The following is a 22575-nucleotide window of genomic DNA, read 5'->3' as shown; positions in this document are numbered from 1 at the left end:
CCTGTCCATGCAAAAGAAAAAAAGATTAAAAAAAAAAGTAGCATATATATGTAAAAGCAATAAATTTCAAACCACAGAACAGCAATTAATTGTAGAACAGATTTCAGAGTTTGGTATGGGTTACAATTCCATAATTAGGTTTTTACTTCTAGCTGCTCTAACATACTGGAGACTAAAAGAAATATTAGTATAATGATTCAGCAGTTATACTCATTTGTTAAACCTTACCTTCTCTGTTTAGCTCCACCATCACCTTTGATCTTTCTATGCCACTCTTTAGGGATATTTGGGCTATGCCCATTCTAACTTTTTCATGTTGGAAGGGGCTGCCAGTAATACGGGGTAGGGAGATGGAACTAGCTGATGTTCTGGAGAGGCTGGCCCCTCTAGGTTTTAGGGCTTACCTGGTCCAAGGACCCATCTGGAGGTTGTAGATTTCTGGGAAGTTATCCTAGTGCATGGGACCTTTGTAGAATCTTATGTATTGCCCTAAGTGTTCTTTAGGATTGGCTGGAATGGTTTTGGTTGGGGTTTGGCAAGTTATGATAGGTGGCAATGTCTAACTGTAGCTTGCGTAAGAGTGACCTCCAGAGTAGCCTCTTGACTCTATTTGAATGCTCTCAGCCACTGATACTTTATTTGTTACACTTCATTTCCCCCTTTTGCTTAGAATGACTCATCCCTGGCAGTAATCTCCCACACCAACCAGGGAGACTTTCATTGTTGGATGTCATGTCCCATATAGAGGGGAGGGCAATGATTTGACTTGCAGAGTTGAGCTTAGAAAAAGAGTGAGGCCATATCTGAGCAACAAAAGAGGTCCCCCAGAAGTAACTCTTAGGCATACCCATAGGTAACTTAAGCTTCTCCACTACATACATAAGCTTCACAAGAGTAAGCCTGAAGATCAAGGGCTTGCCTAAATGCCTATATCAAAAAAGAAGAAAGAGCAAAATTCGAGGAATTAACTGTCCACTTGGAAGAACTAGAGAAAGAACAGCAAACCAACCCCAAAGCAAGCAAAAGGAAAGAAATAATGAAGATTAAAGCAGAAATAAATGAAATTGAAAACAATCGAGAAAATCAACAAAGCCAGAAGTTGGTTCTGTGAGAAAATCAATAAGATTGATGGACCCTTAGCGAGGTTGATAAAAAGAAGGAGAGAGAGGGTGCAAATAAATAAAATCAGAAATGGAAGAGGAGACATATCCACTGACCCCACAGAAATAAAGGAAGTAATGAGAGGGTACGACGAACAGCTTTATGCTAATAAACTCGACAATGTAGATGAAATGGGCAACTTCCTAGAAAGGCATGAACAAACAACATTGACTTGAGAAGAAATAGACAACCTCAACAAACCAATCACAAGTAAAGAAAGTGAATCAGTCATTAAGAAGCTCCCCAGAAAGAAAAGTCCAGAACCATGTGGCTTCACATGTGAATTCTACCAAACATTCCTGAAAGAATTAGTACCAATCCTTCTCAAACTCTTCAAAAAAATTGAAGAGGAGGGAGAGCTACCTAACTCATTCTACGAAGGCAACATCACCCTCATACCAAAACCAGGCAAAGATATTACAAAAAAAGAAAACTACAGACCAATCTCTCTAATGAATATGAATGCAGAAATCCTCAACAAAATTCTTGCAAATCGAATCCAGCAGCATATTAAAAGAATTATACACCATGACCAAGTAGGATTCATCCCAGGTATGCAAGGATGGTTCAACATAAGAAAATCAATTAATGTAATACACTATATCAACAAATCAAAGCAGAAAAACCACATGATCATCTTGATTGATGCAGAAAAGGCATTTGACAAAATTCAATATCCTTACCTGTTGAAAACACTTAAAAGGATAGGAATAGAAGGGAATTTCCTCAACATAATAAAGGGAATATGTGAAAAACCCACAGCTAACATCATCCTCAATGGGGAAAAACTGAAAACTTTCCCTCTAAGATCAGGAACAAGACCAGGATGTGCACTATCACCACTGTTATTCAACATTGTGTTGGAAGTTCTAGCCAGAGCAATTAGACAAGGAAAAGAAATACAAGGCATCAAAATTGAAAAGGAAGAAGTAAAATTTTCACTGTTTGCAGATGATATAATACTATATGTCGAAAACTCTGAAAAATCCACAGCAAAACTACTAGAGCTAATAAACGAGTACAGCAAAGTGGCAAGTTACAAGATCAACACTCAAAAATCTGTAGTGTTTCTATACACTAGTAATGAACAGTCTGAGGGGGAAATCAAGAAACGAATTCCATTTACCATTGCAACCAAAAGAATTAAATATTTAGGAATAAATTTAACTAAAGAGACAAAAGACCTATACAGAGAAAACTGTAATAAATTGTTCAAAGAAATCACAGAAGACCTAAATAAATGGAAGAGCATACCGTGTTCATGGAGTGGAGGACCAAGTATAGTTACGATGTCAATTCTACCTGAATTGATTTACAGATTCAATGCAATACCAATTAAAGTCCCCAAAACTTACTTTTCAGAAATAGAAAAACCAACAACCAAATTTATCTGGAGTGGCAGGGTACCCAAATAGCTAAAAGTATCCTCAGAAAGAAAAATGGAGTTGGAGATCTCACACTCCCTGACTTTAAGGCGTATTACGAAGCTGCAGTGGTCAAAACAGCATTGTACTGGCATAAAGATAGATATACTGATCAACAGACTCGAATAGAGTGTTCAGATATAGACCCGCTCATCTGTGGACAATTGATGTTTGATAAGGCAGTCAAGCCAACTCATCTGAGATAAAACAGTCTCTTCAGTAAATGGTGCCTGGAGAACTGGAATATCACATGCAAAAGAATGAAAGAGGATCCATATCTCACACCCTATACAAAAATTAACTCAAAAGTGGATCAAAGACCTAAACATTAGATCTAAGACCGTAAAACTATTAGAAGAAAATGTAGTGAAATGTCTTATAAATCTTATAATAGAAGGCGGTTTCCTAGACCTTACACCCAAAGCATGAGCATTAAAGAAAGAAAGAAATGAGAGCTCCTCAAAATTAAACACTTTTATGCATCAGAAAACTTCACCAAGAAAGTAAAGAGACAGCCTACACAATGAGAGACAATATTTGGAAATGATATATCAGATAAAGGTCTAGTATCCAGAATATATAAAGAGATTGTTCAAATCAACAACAAAACAGACAACCCAATTACAAAATGGGCAAAAGACTTGAACAGACACTTCTCGTAAGAGGAAATACAAATGGCCAAAAGGCACATGAAAAGATGCTCAACTTCCCTGGCTATTAGGGAAATGCAAATCAAAACCACAAGATCATCTCACACCCGTTGTCAATAAAACAGAAAACAACAAGTGCTGGAGAGGATGTGGAGAAAGAGGCACACTTATCCATTGTTGGGGAATGTCAAATGGTACGACCCCTGTGGAAGGCAGTTCGGTGGTTCCTCAGGAAGCTAAGTATAGGATTGCCATATGACCCGGTAATACCATTGCTAGATATCTACTCAGAGGACATGAGAGCAAAGACACAAACAGACATTTGCACACCAATGTTTATAGCAGCATTATTTACAATTGCCAAGAGGTGTAAATAGCCCAAATGTCCATCAACAGCTGAGTGGCTAAACAAACTGTGGTCATACAATGGAATATTATGCAGGTGTAAGACAGAATAAAATTATGAAGTATATAACAATGTGGATACTTAAGGACATTATGCTGAGTGAGATTAGCCAGAAACAAAAGGACAAATACTGTATGGTCTCACTGATATGAACTAACATTAATGAATGAACTTGGATAAATAACTTGGAGGTCATCAGGAGATAGAAATAGGGTAGATATTGGGTAATTGGAACTGAAGGGATGCAGATTGTGCAGTGGAACTGATTCTAAAACTTCAGAAGTGGATAGCACAACACTACCTAACTGTAATACGATAATGTTAGAACACTGAATGAAGCTGAATGTGAGAATGATAGAGGGAGGAGGCCTGGGGGCACAAATGAAATCAGAAGGAAAGATATACGATAAAGACTGAGATGGTATAATCTAGGAATGCCTAGAGTGTATAGTGATAGTGACTAAATGTACAAATTTAAAAATGTTTTGCATGAGGAAGAACAAAGAAATGTCAATAATGCAAGGTGTTGAAAACAGATGGTAATTAATATTTTAAAACTTTAACTTATGTGTGAGACTAAAAAAAATGTTTATTTTGTACAAAATTTATATTTTGACTAGTGCATTTCCTATTATAACTTTACGTGGACAACTTAATTGAAAACCATGAATACATGGAACTTGAGTAGGGCATGAGATTTTGTAGGTTTGTCCGGAGTGATGCCTCGATAAATCCCAGAAGGATTTGAACAGTGAATAAGAAAATATTTGCAAAGTCCCCTTGGGGGAATGGCAAGAAAGGGGCAAAATTCAGCTTCCCCAAGTGGAAAATTCTTGAAATTCTCACCAGCAGTGGGGACAACCAAAGCAACAGGCTGAGCCCCCAATCTTGGAGTTTGTTCATATGAAACTTAACCCCACAAAGAATAGGCTAAGCCTACTTAAAATTAGGCCTACAATTCACCCCTAAGAGAACCTCTTTTGTTGCTCAGATGTGGCCTCTCTCTCTCTCAGCCAACACGACAGGCAAACTCACTGCCCTCCCCCTGTCTATGTGGGACATGACTCCCAGGGGTGTGAACCTTCCTGCCAATGTGGGACAGAAATCCTAGAATGAACTGGGCCTCAGCATCAAGGGATTGAGAAAACCTTCTTGACCAAAAGGGGGAAGAGAGAAATGAGATAAAATAAATTGTCAATGGCTGAGAGATTCCAAACAGAGTGGAGAGGTTATCCTGGAGGTTATTTTTACGGATTAAATAGACATCACCTTTTTAGTAAAGGCATAACAGAGAGGCTAGAGGTAACTGCCTGAAAATGTAGAGCTGTGTACCAGTAGCCGTGTTTCTTGAAGATGATTGTGTAATGATATAGCTTTCACACTGTGACTGTGTGATTGTGAAAGCCTTGTGTCTCATGCTTCTTTTATCTACCTAATGGACATATGGACATATGGATTAAACATATGGATTAAAAATAAATAAATAATAGGGGGAACAAATGTCAAAATAAATTTAGGAGATTGAAATGCTAGTAATCAATGAATGGAAGGGGCAAGGGATATGGTATATATGAACTTTTTTCTGTTTTCTTTTTATTTGTTTTTCTGAATTGATGCAAATGTTCTAAGAAATGATCATGATGATGAATATACAACTATGTGATTAAAAAAGAAAGAACAAGGACTTGGCCCGTTGATTTGGGTGTCCCTAACGTTCGATGTAGTATCAGGTTTCCCCAGTGGTAAAGTTTAATAGTTCTATGTTTATTTTCCCATCCCTCAAGGGACTTTGCCAATACTTTTCGATTATCTGCTTAATATATTCTAGGCTATATCCAGGCATTACATTAAGCTGTACAGGATTAAAGGCCCTCCTTCTTATTCTGGGCTCCCTGTATTTCAGTTGTTCAAATGAACTATACAGACAGATTGAGTTAGATTATGTGCTACAGAGAATTTAGTTTCTGGACAAAATAAATCTTTCTTCCTTTGGTCTCAAAGAGTAGGTCTGGTTCTAAAATATATACAATGTCTTCCTTACACCTGTGTTCTGAATTACCTTAATCCCAACCTGATCGACTTCATTCTTATCTCTAAATACCAGGTTATAGATATATGAAACAGCCTCTCAAAATCCGTAAGTAATAATTACCACTAATGTGTCTGCACTAAAAGCTTATAATCTAGGCCCCTGTTTACTCATAAGCATTTTCTAAAGAAGATCATACAATAATTGCTCCTTTGTTTCTGGCTTATTTTGCCTCACCCAGTGTCCCGCAGGTTCATTCACAATGTTTCATGCCTCACAACTTTATTCCTTTTTGTAGGAACACAATATTCGACCAAATGTATACATCAACATTTGCCAATCTACTTCTCAGTTGGTTTATCCTTCAGCCACCTGCATTCATTAGGCATCATGTATAATGCCCAAAGTCCACAGGCCATCAGCACTCTCAATTTTTAATTTCATTGTTCCCAAGAGAAAGATAACCAATAAACACACCCTCGCCAAATAGAAAATCTAAACCTTCCCTTAATTCTTGTCACTCCCCCCATTTTTTACCCCTGCTCTTGCTGTGGTACTGCTGATACTTTCCTGTTAAACATAGCCCATAGCATGCAGTAGCAGTTTTCCCCCTTTACCCTGAACTTAAACACTGTTTGTTCAAGAATCATATCTTTAAGGTAGTTCTTCAGAGAATTTATTTATATTTGTACTGTTAATCAGTGGGACACATAGGTCTATACAACCCCTTTCAATTATGATCACCTTCAGTATGGTAATATTACTTATAGACTCACTAGAGAACTGTCTTCACTTCTAATTTTCTTCCCTTACATTTGAGTTCAACCTCATTAGCTAACCATTTACCCATTTCTAGCTTCTACGTATCTCTAAGTCCCCTATATTCTGTATGATAAACCTCCGATTTTACCTTTACTATGGTCATAAAAGTGGAGTCAATACAGTATCTGTCCTTTTATGTCTGGCTTATTTCACTCAGCATTATGCCCTCAAGGCTCATCCATCTTGTCATGTACATCAGGACGTCATTTCATCTTACTGCTGCATAATATTCCATTGTATGTATATACCACATTTTCTTAATCCATTTGTCTGCTGATGGACATTGGGATTGTTTCTATCTTTTGGTGGTTGTGAATAATGCTTCTATGAGCATCAGTGTGCAAATGTCTGTTTGTGTCACAGCTTTCATCTCTTCCGGGTATATACCAAGTAGTGCTATTGCTGGGTCATAAGGCACTGTCATTTCATGGTCAGGTTCATGTGTCAACTTGGCCATAGTGGTGGTACCTGTTTGTCTGGTTGGGCAAGTGCTGGTCTGTCTGTTGCAATAAGGACATTTCATAGAATTAGATCATGATCATGTCAGCTGCATCCATAGCTGATTTCATTTGTAATCAGCCAAGGGGAGTGTCTTCCGCAATGAGTGATGCTCAGTCTAACCACTGGAAGCCTTTTAAGGAGGACTCAAAAGAGACAGGCTCTCTTACTGCTTTGGCTGGCGAGCCTCTCCTGTGGAGTTCTTCCAGACCCTTCATCGGAATCATCGGCTTCACAGCCTGCCCTGCGAATTTTTAGACTCTGCGTTCACGTGGTCACGTGAGACACTTTTATAAATTTTATATTTGCAAGTGTTCCCTGTTGATTCTGTTTCTCTAGAGAACCCTAACTAATATATCTTGGTACCAGGAGTAGTTCTTAAGAAACAGAATCTTAAAAATGGGTTTTTTTGAATGGTTTTCAACTCTAACTGGACACAAAGGCACGAAGGACTCTGATTCGCATAATCAGAATGACACTCCCAATCCATGAAGTGAATTGGCAAAGAGATAGTCAAAATATCACCATTCGATTCTCCTAATGCTTTGCTTGTACGAAGCCAGGCTCCGGGGGATAATGTTTTTGACACCTTTACTGAGTTTTGTGAAAATAAAAGGTATAAAGATGTTGGCTGGTTGTTATTGGATAACTAGCTACATTAAGGAGTGAAAGGGATGGGCTTAAGGTTTCAAACAAGAAGCTAAAGTGCCACCTGACAGATGTAGAAGCTTCTATGAGTATCCTGAAGGAAAATCTTATTTTCTGTAGCCATAGGCTTGAGATCTCTGAAAATCAGACTCAGAATTTTATCCTTAGAGTATCAGCTTTACAGTGTAAACTGAAATCTCAATGTTGCATGGTGTCTGCTGTTAAAGTGGGGGCATTGATTGGAAAGGAGTGGGACCCTGAAAAATGAGATGGTGACATGGATTGATGATGTCAGGAATGAGCTTGAATCCCTAAGTCATGCTGAGTCTTCTCTAGTTAACCCTGTAATGGTCTGCCCTGAGGACATAACCACCCCACCTCCAGCCTGCCTTGAGGAGTTGGCCACCCAACCTCCTCCTGAAGGGATTAGCCTTAAAGTGATTAATCCTCTTGCACCAGATGAAACTGCAAATGAATGCCTAGAAGCAAATGGCTTGGAAGATATTTCTAATTCTTTTCATGACCCACCCCCACCACCCCTCATTTCTTCCAGACCTATAACTTTAGACTAAAGTCTCAACAGGTCCCTAAAGGTGAGGTACAAAGTATCACACATGAGGAAGTACGTTATACTCAAAGAGAACTGTGTAAGTTTTCTGATTTATATAGACAGAAATCAGGGCAATAGTGTGGCAATGGATTTTAACTGTGTGAGATAATAGTGGGAGGAATATAAGGCCGGATCAGGCTGAATTTATTGGTATGGGCCCACTAAGCAGAGATTCTGCATTCAGTATTATAGCTCAAGGGGTTAGAAAAGGTATTAACAGTTTGTTTGGATGGTTGGTTGAAACATGGATCAAAAGGTGGCCGACATTACCTGAGGTTGAAATGCCAGAACTGCCCTGGTATAATGTAAATGAGAGGATCCAGAGGCTTAGAGAGATTGGAATATTAGAGTGGATTTATCATGCAAAGCCTGCTGACACCCCGGGAATGTCTGGAGGATGCAACTTTTACCAGAACAGTGAGAAATAAATTTGTGAGACTAGCACCATCATCCCTGAAGAGCTCTGTAGTTGCATTTCTCTGTAGGTCAGATATTGCTTTAGGAACTGCTGTCACTGAGCTAGAATCCTTAAACACAGTGGGCATGACAGGATCCCAAGGTGGCAGAAGCCCGGTGGTCGCACATAATCGCCAAAGGCAGAGTAGACGTGACTGTTATAATAGACAGCAAACTCAAAGCAGGAGTCAAAATTATATGACGCGCAGAGATTTGTGGCATTGGCTAGTAAATCTTGGGATACCTAGAAATACAGTAGAAGGGCGGTCTACTAAATTCTTATTTGAGCTGTATAAACAAGAGTTCTAGGTCAAGTGAATAGAAGTCTGACCTGAATTACAAAAACACAGAGTCACAGCCCCTTAATCAATTTCCAGACTTGAGACAGTTTACAGACCCAGAGCCCCTTGAATAAAGGGGAGGCCAGGTCCCTTTCGGGTAGAACCCTGTTACACTGCCACAGATTTATACTGCTAATCTTCCTCCAAGCCTTTCCCAAGGAGACCGATAGCCTTTTACCAGAGTAACTGTGCATTGGGGAAAAGGAAATGATCAGATATTTCGGGAATTATTAGACACTGGTTCAGAAGTGACATTAATTCCAGGGGAACCAAAACTTCACTCTGGTCCACCAGTCAGAGTGGGGGCTTATGGAGGCCAGGTGATCAATGGCGTTTTAGTTCAGGTCCATCTCACAGTGGGTCCAGTGGGCCCCTGGACCCATTCTGTAGTTATTTCCCCAGTTCCAGAATGTATAATTGGTACAGACATACTGAGCAACTGGCTGAATCCCCACACTGGCTCTGTAACTTATGCAGTGAGGGCTATTATGGTAGGAAAGGCCAAGTGCAAGCCACAAGAACTGCTCCTATGTAGCAAAATAGTAAATCAGAAGCAATACCAGATTCCTGGAGGGATTGCAGAGATTACTGCCACTCTTAAAGACTTGAAGGATGCAGGGGTGGTGATTGCCACCACATCCCCATTCAACTCTCCTGTTTGGCCTGTGCAGAAAACAGATGGGTCTTGGAGGATGACGGTGGATTATCCTAAGCTCAACCAGTTTACGATACTCCAATTGCAGCTGCTGTTCCAGATGTGGTAACATTGCTTGAACAAATCAGTACATCCCATGGTACCTGGTATGCAGCTATTGATCTGGCAAATGTTTTTTTCTCAATAGCTATTAGTAAGGACCACCAGAAACAGTTTGCTTTCAGCTAGCAAGGTCAGCAATATACTTTCACTGTGCTACCTCAGGGGTATATCAACTCTCCACCTCTATGTTATAATCTTGTTTGTAGGGACCTTGATTGTTTCTCCCTCCCACAAGACATCACACTGATCGATTATATTGATGATATGTTGATTGGACCTAGTGAGCAAGTAGTAGCAACTACTCTAGATTTACTGGTAAGGCATTTGCATGTCAGAAGATGGAAGATAAATCTAACAAAAATACAAGGACCTTCCACCTCATTGAAATTTCTAGGTGTCAATGGTGTGGGACATGTCGAGATATCCCTTCTAAGGTGAAGGATAAGTTGCTGCATCTGGTCCCTCCTATAACCAAAAAAGAGGCACAATGCCTAGTTGGTCTCTTTGGGTTTTGGTGACAGCATATTCCTCATTTGGATGTGCTACTCTTGCCCATTTATCGAGTGACCAGAAAAGCTGCAAATATTGAGTGGGTACCTGAACAAGAGAAGGCTCTGCGACAGGCTCCTGTACAAGCTACTTTCCCACTTGGGCCGTATGATCCAGCAGATCCAGTGGTGCTGGAAGTGTCAGTGGCAAATAGAGATGCTGTCTGGAGCCTTTGGCAGGCCCCTATAGGAGAATCACAATGCAGACCCTTAGGATTTTGAAGCAAAGCCTTACCGTCTACTGCAGATAACTGCTCTGCTTTTGAGAAACAGCTTTTGGCTTGCTACTGGGCCTTAGTAGAGACTGAATGCTACTGGGCCACCAAGTTACCATGAGACCTGAGCTGACTATCATGAGCTGGATGTTGTCTGGCCCACCAAGCCATAAAGTTGGGCGTGCACAGCAGCACTCTATTGTAAAATGGAAATGGTAAATACAAGATAGGGCCAGAGCTGGTCCTGAAGGCAAAAGTAAATTATATGAAGAAGTGGCCCAAATGCCCATGGTCTCCACTTCTGCCACCTTACCTTCTATTTCCCAGACTAGAGCTATGGCCTCTTGGGGAGTTCCTTACAGTGAATTGATTGAGGAAGAGAAAACTCGGGCCTGGTTTACAGATGGTTCAGCACGATATGCAGGTACCACCCGAATGTGGACAGCTGTAGCACTACAACCCCTTTCTGGGGTGTCCTAGAAGGCATTGGTGAGGGGAAATCCTCCCAGTGGGCAGAACTTTGAGCAGTGCACCTGGTTGTTCATTTTGCTTGAAAGGAAAATTGGCCAGAGGTGTGTTTGTATACTGACTCATGGGCTGTTGCTAGTGGTTTGACTGGATGGTCAGGGACTTGGAAAGACCATTATTGGAAAATTGGTGACTAAGAGGTCTGAGGAAGAAGTATGTCGATAGACCTTGCTGAGTGGGCTAAAAATATGAATATATTTGTGTCCCATGTGAATGCACACCAGAGGGTGACTTCAGCAGAGGAAGGTTTTAATAGTCAAGTGGATAAGATGACCCGTTCTGTGGATACCAGTCAGCCTCTCTCCTCAGCAACTCTTGTCGTTGCCCATGGGCTCATGAACAAAGTCATGGTGGTAGGTGTGGAGGTTATACATGGGCTCAGCAACATGAACTTCCACTCACCAAGGCTGACTTGGCTACAGCCACTGCCTTTTGTGCCCAATCTGCCAGCAGCAGAGACCCACACTCAACCCCTGATATGGCACCATTCCCCAAGGTGACCAGCCAGCTACATGGTGGCAGGTTGATTACACTGGACCACTCCCTTCATGGAAGGAGCAGCAATTTGTTCTAACTGGAGTAGACACATACTGTGGATATGGGTTTGCTTTCCCTGAATGCAATGCTTCTGCCAAAACTACCATTCATGGGCTTACAGAATGCCTTATCCATCCATCGTCATTTTATTCCACATAGCATTGCTTCTGATCAAGGGACAAACTTCACAGCAAATGAAGTGTGGAAATGGGTACATGCTCATGGAATTCTCTGGTCTTACCATAGTCCCCATCATCCAGAAGCAGCTGGATTGATAGAATGGTGGAATGGCCTTTTGAAAACTCAGTTACGGTGCCAACTAGGTGGCAATGCCTTGAAGGGCTAGGGGTAATGTTCTCCAGGAAGCTGTGTATGCTCTGAATCAGCATCCACTGTATGGTGCTGTTTCTCCCATAGCCAGGATCCATGGGTCCAGGAACCAAGGGGTGGAAATGGGAGTGGCACCACTCACTATTACCTCTAGTGATCCTCTAGAAAAATTTTTCTTCCTGTCCCTGTGACCCCGAGCTCTGCTGGTCTACAGGTTTTAGTTCCAAAAGGGGGAGTGCTTCCACCAGGAGAAACAACAATGATTCCATTGAACTGGAATCTAAGACTGCCACGTGGTCACTTTGAGCTACTTATGCCCCTGGATCAACAGGCCAGGAAGGGGATTGCATTATTGTGTGGGGTGATTGACCCTGACTATCAGGGGGAAATAGGACTGCAACTACACAATGGAGGTAAATAAGAGTTTTCTTGGAATATAGGAGATCCCCTAGGGCGTCTTTTAGTACTGCCATGCCCTGTGATTAAAATCAGTGGAAAACTGCAACAGCTCAATCCATGCAGGACTACCAGTGCGTCTGAAACTTCAGGAATGAAGGTTTGGGTCACCCCACCAGGCAAAGAACCATGGCTAGCTGAAGTGTTTGCTGAGGGTAAAGGGAACATGGAATAGGTAGTGGAAAAGAAGGTAGTGAGAAATATGAACTACAACCACGTGATCAGTTCCAGAAAAGAGGACTGTGATGCTGTTTTTTCTTGTTATACTATTTAAGTTGTAACATATCAAGTTTAAAAATGAATATTACCCAAGGACTTGTAACCTATTCTGGAGAGAGTTAATGTGTTTCCAGTTATATGCAGAACAGTTGAGTATTGTTAGGTGAAAAAAAAATGTTTTAATATTTTTTTGTTTAGAAATTAGATATGGTTTAAGATGATATATATAACTGCCAACTTGACAAGGAGTGGACTGTCATGGTCAGGTTCATGTGTCAACTTGGCCAAGTGTTGGTTGGTACCTGTTTGTCTGGTTGGGCAAGTGCTAGCCTGTCTGTTGTGATGAGGACATTTCATAAAATTAGATCATGATCACGGCAGCTGCATCCACAGCTGAATCCATTTGTAATCAGCCAAGGGGAGTGTCTTCTGCAATGAGTGATGCTCGATCTAACCACTGGAAGCCTTTTAAGAAGAATTCAGAAGAGACAGACTCTCTTTCTGCTTTGGCTGGCGAGTCTCTCCTGTGGAATTCGTTCAAACCCTCCCTCGGAATCATTGGCTTCACAGCCAGCCCTGCAGATTTTTGGACTCTGTGTTCCCACAGTCACGTGAGGCACTTTTATAAATTTTATATTTGAGAGTGTTCCTGTTGATTCCTTTTCTCTAGAGAACCCTAACTAATACAGGCACCTCAATACTTAGTTTTCTATGGAACCACTAAACTGTCTTCCATAGCAACTGTACCATTATACATTCCCACCAGCAGCACGTAAGTGTCCCAGTTTCTGCACATCCTTACCAACATTTTGTAGTTTCCTGTTTGTTTAATAGAAGGCATTCTTACAGGTGTGAGGTGGTATCTCATTGTAATCTTGATCTGCATGTGCCTTATAGCTAATGAAAATGAGCATTTCTTCATGTTCTTTGAACCATCTATTTGCTCTTCAGAACAAAATGCTTATTTATATCTTTAGCCCGTTTTACAATTGAGTTGTTTGTTCGTTTGTTGTTGAATTGTATTTCTTTATGTATACAGCCTTTGTCCGATGTGTGGTTTCCAAATATTTTCTTCCATTGACTTGGCTGCCTCTTCACCTTTTTGACAGTCTTTTGAGGCACAAAAGCATTTGATTTTGAGGAGTGCCATTTATCTATTTTTTCTTTTGTTGCTTGTACTTTTGGTGTAAAGTTTAGGAAGCTACCCCCTATTAAGTCTTGAAGATGTTTCCTTAGATTTTCTTCTAGCAACTTTATGCTGCTGATATTTATATTTAGGTGTTTGATCCACTTAGAGTTAATTTTTGTATAGGGTGTAAGGTAAGGGTCCTCTTTCATTCTTGTCCTTGGGGCCTGATGCAGCAGCAGCCCCACACTTTCCCCGGGCTTGCATAGTAGCTATGCTCTCACCAAACAGTGGCGTGAAGACTCCAGTATCTCCACTGAAGTGATGGCCAGGGTCTCAATTCCACCCTCATCAAGCAGCAGCAGGGTGGTGGACAAACTCTAGGCCCCACTTTTCTCAAACATCAGGGTGGCAGCCAAACTGTGCAATCTCCAGGGCACAGGCTCAGCCCCCTCAGAACAGTAGGTGGCAAGACTCTCCCCAGTCCCTGGGAAATAATACTCTACCCTCTCTGAAGCCTGAGATGCAGCACTTGTCCTGAACACTTGGGTTGCTAAGCTCTCTGCAATCCCCCAGTCCCCTGAGAACTCTGGAGTGGTAACACTCTTCCTGAACAATAGGACAGAAGGCTCACCCTCTGCAAGCTCTAGGGCATACTCACCCTTTCCCCATATATGGGTGGGTTGGCTTGGCCCAGAAGATGTCTTTGCTCCAGACCTCAGCTTCCATGAAGTCATTTGTCCTTCAGTCTGTCCCTTTTCTGCCCCTTTTAGTCCAGATTGGCAGTGGTTCCATTCATACAGATCTTGCAAAAACTTGTTGGTTTTATGTAGTACACAGGAGTCCCAACTGTTAGACAGTAGGACTTCCCACAGGTCCTTTGTGGATAATTGCATTTCCATTCCTGACTCACTAAAGTGGCTGACTGGATCCACATTCAGTTAAACCCACACATAGGTCACTATTTTCTGGCCACTCACTTTCCAGAAGCTCAGAATTTTCCAAACTATCAGTTTCTGGTTTCTTTGGGCCTAGGAGTTTAGTCCTCAGCCTATCCTTTTCCTATTGCATTTTACTATAAACTGCAAGGAGAAGCCAGGCTCCATTTTCCACATTTAGTTTGGAAATCTTCTCAGCTAAATATTCAAAGACATTGCTTTCAAATTCTGCCTTACATCTGACATCAGTACTTAATTTTGCCAAATTCTCTACCACTTTAAAACCAGAATTGCCTTTCCCCAAGTTGACAATAACACATTCATCGTTTTTGTTGAAGGCCTCGTCAGAAGTATCTTGAGTCCCTATTTCTACCAACAGTCTTTTCAGAGCAATCTAGGCCTTTTCTATCAAGCTCCTCATAATTCTTCCAGAATCTTTCTCTTATCCATTTATAAAGCTGTTCCAGCAGTTTGGTGTTTGCAATTGGTGTATCCCTCTTTTCTGATACAAAAATCTGTTTTAGTTTGCTAAAGCTACTGAAAAGCAGATACCATGAAATGGGTTGACTTTTGCAGTGGAGATTTGTTAACTACAAGCTTACAGTTCTGAGGCTGTGAAAATGTCCAAATCAAGGTATCATCAAGACAATACCTGGACTTCTCTGTCAGATGACAGGGTAAATGGTACATCTGCTGGTCTCTCCTTTCTCTTTTGGGCTTCGTTGCTTCTAGCTTCTGGCTTCAGTGGCTTCCTCTCTGTTTCTGTGGCTTTCTCTCTCAGTGTCTTTGTCTTTCTCTCGTGGGTTCTGTACATTTCTCTCTGAATTTCATCTTCTTATAAAGGACTCCAGTAGGAGGATAAAGACCCAGCTGGGGCACGCCTCACTGAAATAACCTAATCAAAAGGTCTCACCCACAGTAGGTCTACACACACAAGAATGGACTAGCTCTAAGAACATCATCTTCTGGGGATCCTTACAGCTTCAAACTGTCACATCTTTTTTTTTTTCCTTCCACTGTTTTCCTTAATATACATTGAGTCCTACTCCTTCCTTTTTATTTTTCCTAAAATCGTCCTCCTGGAGCCTTCTGTCATTTTATTCTGGTCTGGACAGGTTGTTCTCTAGCCTAGTTGCATAACTGTAATTTTGCAACTTTACTTCCCTGCTTTCCTGGGGTTTTATCTGCTTTCTCCTGGCTGTTCCGTCACCAAATTTTGCTGAAGGACATTCTCATATATTTGCCCATGAAAAGATTTGTAGGGGATAAACATTTTATGTATGGATGTCTGTTCTTTCCAACATCTTGAAAATAGTTTGGATATAAAATTCTAGGTTGAAAAGAATTTTTCCCTAGAACCTTGAGGACGTTGTTTTCTGATGATTGGTGTTACCAATGAGAAGTCTGATATATCCAATTCATATTTCTTTTTAAGTGATCCTGTTTCCCCCCACCTTCCCACCACTGCCTCTGTTCTGAATGCTCGCAGAGTCTTTGCTTTAGTCTCTCTGTGCTGAAGTTCCACCACCCACTGTGGTGAGCACTCGGAACCCACCAATCTGAAAGCTCATGTCCTTTATCCTTGAGCTTTGGGAAACATATCTTGTTACTTCTTTATTTACTTTTCCATTTTCTTTTACCTGTGGATCTCATTTTAATAACAGTTTGGACTTTCTACATTAATCCTCTCATTTTTTCTCTCATATTTTCCAATTCATCTTTCCCCTTCTACTTCTGGAGAGATTTTTCTCTATTTTATCTTATTGTATTTTTGTTGAACTTAATATATTTCTAGAGCTCTTTTCTGATTTTTCCTTTTTCTTAGTATCCTGTTCCTGTTTTGTGGATGTGATACTGTCTTAAATCTGTCAGAGGATATTCTCTAGAGAATTTTTTTTTAATTTGTATTAATTAAAAAAAAATTACAAGAAAGAAACACAAACATTCCCAACACATACACTCATTAATTCACAATATCATCATATAGTTGCATATTCATCATCATGATCATTTCCCAGAACATTTTTATCAATTCAGAAAAAGAGATAAAAAGACAACAGAAAAATAAAACAAAAACTGAAAAAAAATTTTTACATACCATACCCCTTACCCCTCCCTTTCATTGATCACTAGCATTTCAAACTGAATTTATTTTAACATTTGCTCCCCCTGTTAGAGAATTTTTAAGTACTCTTGTTCTCTGAATTATCAAGATTCCCTCACAGAATATTTTTTTCCTTTTGTTTATGAGCTTAACCATTTTCCTCCGTGTTTTATAGGCATTCCTCCCTTGCTTGTTGGTCCTTGGCAACATGTTCATATTTAAGGATGAGGCAGTAAGAGAACCTCACTGTCCTGTGTGTACTTGGACAAGCTTCTCAAAAGGCTGCTTCCTTTTAATTGAAACTATCAAATGCTAGAAACAGAGGTTTTCTCTGGGGCACAGGCCCTACCTGTACCAGCTGTCCTATTTCTTCCCTGACATTTCATTCTTTAGAAATATACTTTACATTTTTTTGTTTTGGATTTTGCTTAGAGGGTAAAGTCTGGTTGCTAGTATCCTGTGAGCAAGGGTTGGCATGTGGAAGTGGATTCAGACTTTCGACTAACCCTTGTCTCCATCCCCTGTCCAAGCCCAGCCTTAGGCATACCTCCCAGTTTTGGGTGAGTCTTTGGAACTCTGCAGGGCAAGTTGATTATTCTCCATGGGTCTTCTTGGCGGTATTTTCTTCTATTTTTTTCATTAGTCGCAACTCTGTCTGCTTTCTGATGCCTAAATTTTATTAAAATTTCCTGTCAATAGATAGTTCCCTCACCTCTTACATACTGAAGTGAGTTTATTCCCTTACTATCATTTTAATGAGATTCCAGGGGTAGGGGTGGGGGGGATGGGTTGTTCCTATGTTCAGTGCATTGTCTTATACCAGAAGGTCAAAATTCTAGTGAAGGTGTGAAAGAATCCTGTGTTTCAAAAGGACTTCCATAAAAAATTATTGCAGTGAAACTTATTTTGGTGCTGAAAGGCACTACCTACTTTCAGGAAATGTGGTTTTTTTTGGAATGGCTGAGCCTCTAAAGTCTGCAGCTGTATAAAATGCACTATGATGGGATAGTAAATGCACAGTGATTATAGTGAATCCAAGTGCCAAATGCTACTGTAAGTACTTTATCAAATGCATTAATCCTATGAAGTAGGAGTATTACTAACCCCTGCATACAGTTGGAGGCGAGTAAAGTTATGTAACCTTCTTGGTGCTGTATGAATGATATAAACCAGGATTCTCCAGGTTCATTGACCTCTCCTGGTTTTATAGTGAAGGGCAATTTTAGTTTCTCCTTTGTCCTGTAAATCAGTGGCTCTTGGAATGGCAGCATTCAGAAAGGAAATCAATACTGACTTAACTCGGGTGCTAGTTGTGAAGTCAGTAAAACGAATGCAAACTTTGTCCTGCTGTTCTTCCTCTGAACTGTGCATTTGGGATCCTGTGCTGATCAGGGAAAAGTCACTCGGAGTTTTTAGGATGTGAGTGAGCCACATTTGAAAGCAGCTCCCATTTCTAGAAATTTATCTACGATGGTGCACAAAGATGCATCATAGACTGTTAATAGTATTATTGGTCACAAAAACTTGAAATGCTGATCTGGTCATTAGGGACACGTCTGATGTGACCCACCTAGTGACTTTTTTGGGGGGCATGGCCAGTATGAATTGGAGAAAACCCACTGCAAACACTGTCTAATACAGTACTTACTACTGTATTACTTACACTTACTAATACAGTAAGCAGTGTGTTTTAAGGGCTGTAGTTTTTTTTAAATGGTTATCCACATAATAAATTTTATCTTTTTTTCTTGTGGTAGATAAGTTGCTTCTCATTTTGATCACCTGTGTACATAAATCTGCCCATGCAAGGTTTGTTTCTACTTTCCAACTCCCTTCCCACCCTTGGTTTCCTTCCTGGTGGTTCTTTCCTCCAGTGCCTCTTTCTCAAGCTCCCTTTTGTACCTGCCTTTTAGTTTTGGGGGGACTGGCAACCTCATCCATCCCCTCTGGGATGTCATGGTACTGTCCAGACCCCAAGTGTGGATCCGGCCCCCCTCACAGTGCACTCTCCTCCTGCCGTTCATCGTTCCTGGGTGTCTTCCCTGAATGCCCCGTGGGCGCCTGAAGCGTAGCTAGGGTGGCCATGTGTGCAGTGCGTGATCTCCTTAAGTCTCCCTTTATCTGGCTTATACCTGGGAGGATAGTATCTAAGATGTGTAACAATCCCCTGCGGGTGTTCATATGGGTGGGAAATGGTAGAGGGGAAGGACCATAACCACACTAGAAGTATCTGCCAACAGCCAGGCTGTGTGGCCTTCCTTTCTGAGGTCGCTTCTTTCTCTTCCTTGTGGTCCCTTAGTGGTGGTCCGGCTGCCTGTGTCCTTGTTGGGTTACTCGTGAGTGCCTACCCCCTAGTGGCAGAAACAAGAACTTCCAGTGCTGATCAAGCCCCGCAAAATGGGGCATTTTTTCCCCTTTATTGGTGCATGTAAACAAATGCTATTGTTATTGTTGTTTTATGATACATTGCTTAACCATTGGTAGGTGTCTTTTCACAGTTTTACTAAATAATTTACTTCAGACTTAATACCATAACATGATATTTACTTCAAACTTAATACCGTAACACGTACTTAGTAGTGGAAAACCTGATCAGTTGAACGATAAGTGTTGATCCTTGAAGATTTTCATGCTTTAAAAAAACAAAGCAAACAAACAGAAAAAGTTGTGTAACCTCATTAAAAAGCCATTTGGGAAATAAGAAAAAACCCTATTCATTCTTACCTAAAAAATTGCTGATAGAATTTTGTATACGATTATTTTCATATTTGTGTTTATGTAGTTAAAATTATGTATCCTGATTTTTTTCCATTTACTATTCCTAGCATTTCCCTGTTGTATCACTTATGAGTATTACTTTCATGCATGGGAGTCTACTGTTTTCATCGGCCTGTTATATGCACAGTGCTTATGGATGGTGCATCATTTCTAAAAAACATGTATGTGAAAATAAACACTTATCCTGAGTAAAAATTGTTTATCCTATGGATTTTTATTTTCAAATGTATAAACTTGAAAACCAAGAAAACTGGTGGTCGACCAGTTGAGAGTAATACACCATCTATCAAATATGTGAAGAAGCTATAAGTTGACATTGAATAGTTGCTTATTTGAATGGAGACTTTTGTCATTAATCCTAAAGTTAATGTTGTGTTCTCTTGTAGATTATGGAGCTTTGTGGTGCAACAAGACTTGGTTATTTTGGAAGAAGTCAGTTCTATATTGCTTTGAAACTTGTAGCTGTTGCCCAGTCTGGGTTCCCTTTAAGAGTGGAAAGTATAAATTCAGGTAATTGAGAAAGACATGAGTAACTGAAATGAAAATAGGCTTCTGATCACAGTGAAGTCAAATCTGTAGGACACTTGCGTCCTTCTGATGTGAGAGTGGCACCTTTGACCTCAGTGAAGTGATCTGGCTTTATGCCACCACCACATTCTCTTGCTCAATTTGAGCATTAGAAAGTTATATCTCCTCCATCTGTGAAGGCATATAGGACAGACTTCATACATATTTAATGGTCATGTGAGTACTGGTCAGGTGGTGATTTTTTTAGAAATAGTTCACTAAAAATTGCTCAGAAAGAACTTAGGTGAATAATTATATCAAGGTAAATGTTGAGTCATACTGACTATATTCATATGTACCTTCCTTAAGGACCTTCTTCTTTTCTAATATCTAAGTCTAAACATAGTTGGGAAGGCTATGAAGACTGCATTTGGAGTTAGAAATTATCTGTTGGTCAGAACTTTCTTATTGGTAGGGACAAATGTTGAAATATCAACACACTGAAGCCTGATTACAGAAATCTCATCTCCTCACTGAAGTATCACCTAGACCAATTAGGTTTTCAGTCATTTGGGGCTTATTGGTAGAAGAAGGTGGAAATTCCTTTTTTGTAGTTTTTAAGGTAGGCACTTGAATGCAGAGAGATCCATGGTTTCCAAGAGAAAGGAGAAAAGAGAACTGAGGTTTTTCATAGCATTAGCATTTGTATAAATAATTTTCAGTCCCTGCTCAGTGTATCGTCAGCTAAGGTTTTCTTTATAGACATCTGATTGCCTTATTGTTCTAGTCTGGAGAGTTTGCATTCATTTCAGGTCATTTTGAAGTTGTTTTTACTTAAATAGTGAATGAGCTTAATATTTTCCCTTCTCAGTGTGGAGGGAGACAAAGGTAATAAAATAATGGAAGGAAGTATACTTTCCTCTGAAAATGATTTTACAGCTGTTTTGCTCTGTTATAAAGGTATGAGTTATTATTGATCTGCAGAGAAGTTCTCAGTCTTTTTCTCCTTTATTTTGAATTGAGTGTGGAATATCTGGCTGTAGGAGTTTCCATAGCCAGAGGGAAGGGGACCTTGCACATATCTTCAGTAGATGAATAGAAGGTATTATCTGTAAAATGGGGATGTGAGATGAGATAACTAATATGCAAACATAGGAGCAGACACACAATGGACATTTCACATTATGCCTTCGAAGGACATTTTGGTATTATTACTTCTTTCTAGGTGGAGTCACCCTAAACGATCTAAGGGAGATGCTCTGACTTTTGTAGTGATGAACATTTGTTCCTGTTTCTGTACCTTCAACTTAATATTGTAACACGTACCTAATAGTGGAAAGCCTGATCAGTTGAATGATCAGTGTTGATCCTTGAAGGTTTTCATGCTTTAAAAAAACAAAGCAAACAAACCAGAAAAGTTGTGTAACCTCATTAAAAAACCATTTGGGAAATAAGAAAAAACCCTATTCATTCTTACCTAAAAAATTGCTGATAGAATTTTATATACGATTATTTTCATATTTGTGTTTATGTAGTTAAAATTATGTATCCTGATTTTTTTCAGTTTTGGCAAAAATTCTATCTAATATGTACTTAATCTCATGTGTCAGTTTTTAGTATGTGTCCATTTTTATTGTAAAGTAAGAACTATCTGTGTGGTTAACAGTAAAGGACCTTCCTCTGCCAAGATTTGTAACTTCGAAGAATGAACAGGAATCTCGCCATGCAACCTCACACTCTTCAGATTCTGAAAATCCTGGGTCTTACTCTGGTGTGATTCCTCCACCGCCCGGCCGGGGACAAGTGAAAAAAGGATCCATAAGCCACGACACTGTCCAGCCTCGTGCTCCTGCAGAACCACAGGTAAGAAATCTCATGCATGTAAAGGTTACTGGTTCATGTCTTGTATATGTGTTTACACTAAAATATTTACTGAGTTCTTTAATAATTAAAATATCCCCATACAATTATTAGTTTTGAAAATAATAATATTCTTCCTAGGAACCTGCATCCCCAGTCGTTTCACCCCAGCAGTCCCCACCAACTTCTCCACACACGTGGAGGAAGCACAGCCGACATCCCAGCGGGGGAAACAGTGAGAGACCCCTTGCGGGACCAGGGCCTTTTTGGTCTCCATTTGGTGAAGCACAGTCAGGTACTTAGAAATCTTTTGGAATTTTAGGGTTGTAAGTTGAAGGAAACTTGATAACTTTCCTTTGAACAAAAGCGAAATCAATGCTGAAAATTTCTCAAGGTATCATTTTGGAAAAGCAGTCATTGCATGTACTTATAAGCGATGGTGCTTAATTTATGGATACCAGATTTTCTGAAGGTAGAATGAACAATCATTTCACAGAATTCAGGTTCGATTCCCGAACCATGCACCCCCCCCCCCAAAAAAAAAAACACAGAATAAAAGATGTATATTACTTTCAGTATTGGCAAGGAAAGCCTACAACAATTACAGAGATTTAAATGAGATATAAT

The 22575-nt window shown here is 40.1% G+C and overlaps 1 protein-coding gene across 8 annotated transcripts in view; it reads left to right on the top strand.

Moving 5' to 3' along the window:
* The window catches only part of REPS1 (RALBP1 associated Eps domain containing 1), an 87325-nt gene that overhangs the window by 23978 nt on the left and 40772 nt on the right, over window positions 1-22575 (top strand). For all 8 annotated transcript variants that reach the window (XR_013168540.1, XM_077143303.1, XM_077143300.1 and 5 more), the window contains exons 2-4: window positions 19968-20091; window positions 21755-21951; window positions 22090-22243. Coding sequence is in view for 7 of the 8 variants with exons in the window: in XM_077143303.1 (XP_076999418.1) it covers window positions 19968-20091; window positions 21755-21951; window positions 22090-22243 (475 nt within the window). In the remaining variant the exon portion in view is untranslated. The remainder of the gene's footprint in view (window positions 1-19967; window positions 20092-21754; window positions 21952-22089; window positions 22244-22575) is intronic.

Source organism: Tamandua tetradactyla, chromosome 25 (genome assembly GCF_023851605.1).
Source record: "Tamandua tetradactyla isolate mTamTet1 chromosome 25, mTamTet1.pri, whole genome shotgun sequence".
NCBI classification, from domain to species: Eukaryota; Metazoa; Chordata; class Mammalia; order Pilosa; family Myrmecophagidae; genus Tamandua; species Tamandua tetradactyla.
Note: the sequence above shows the minus strand (reverse complement) of the source record. Positions and strands in the feature narration are given on the sequence as shown.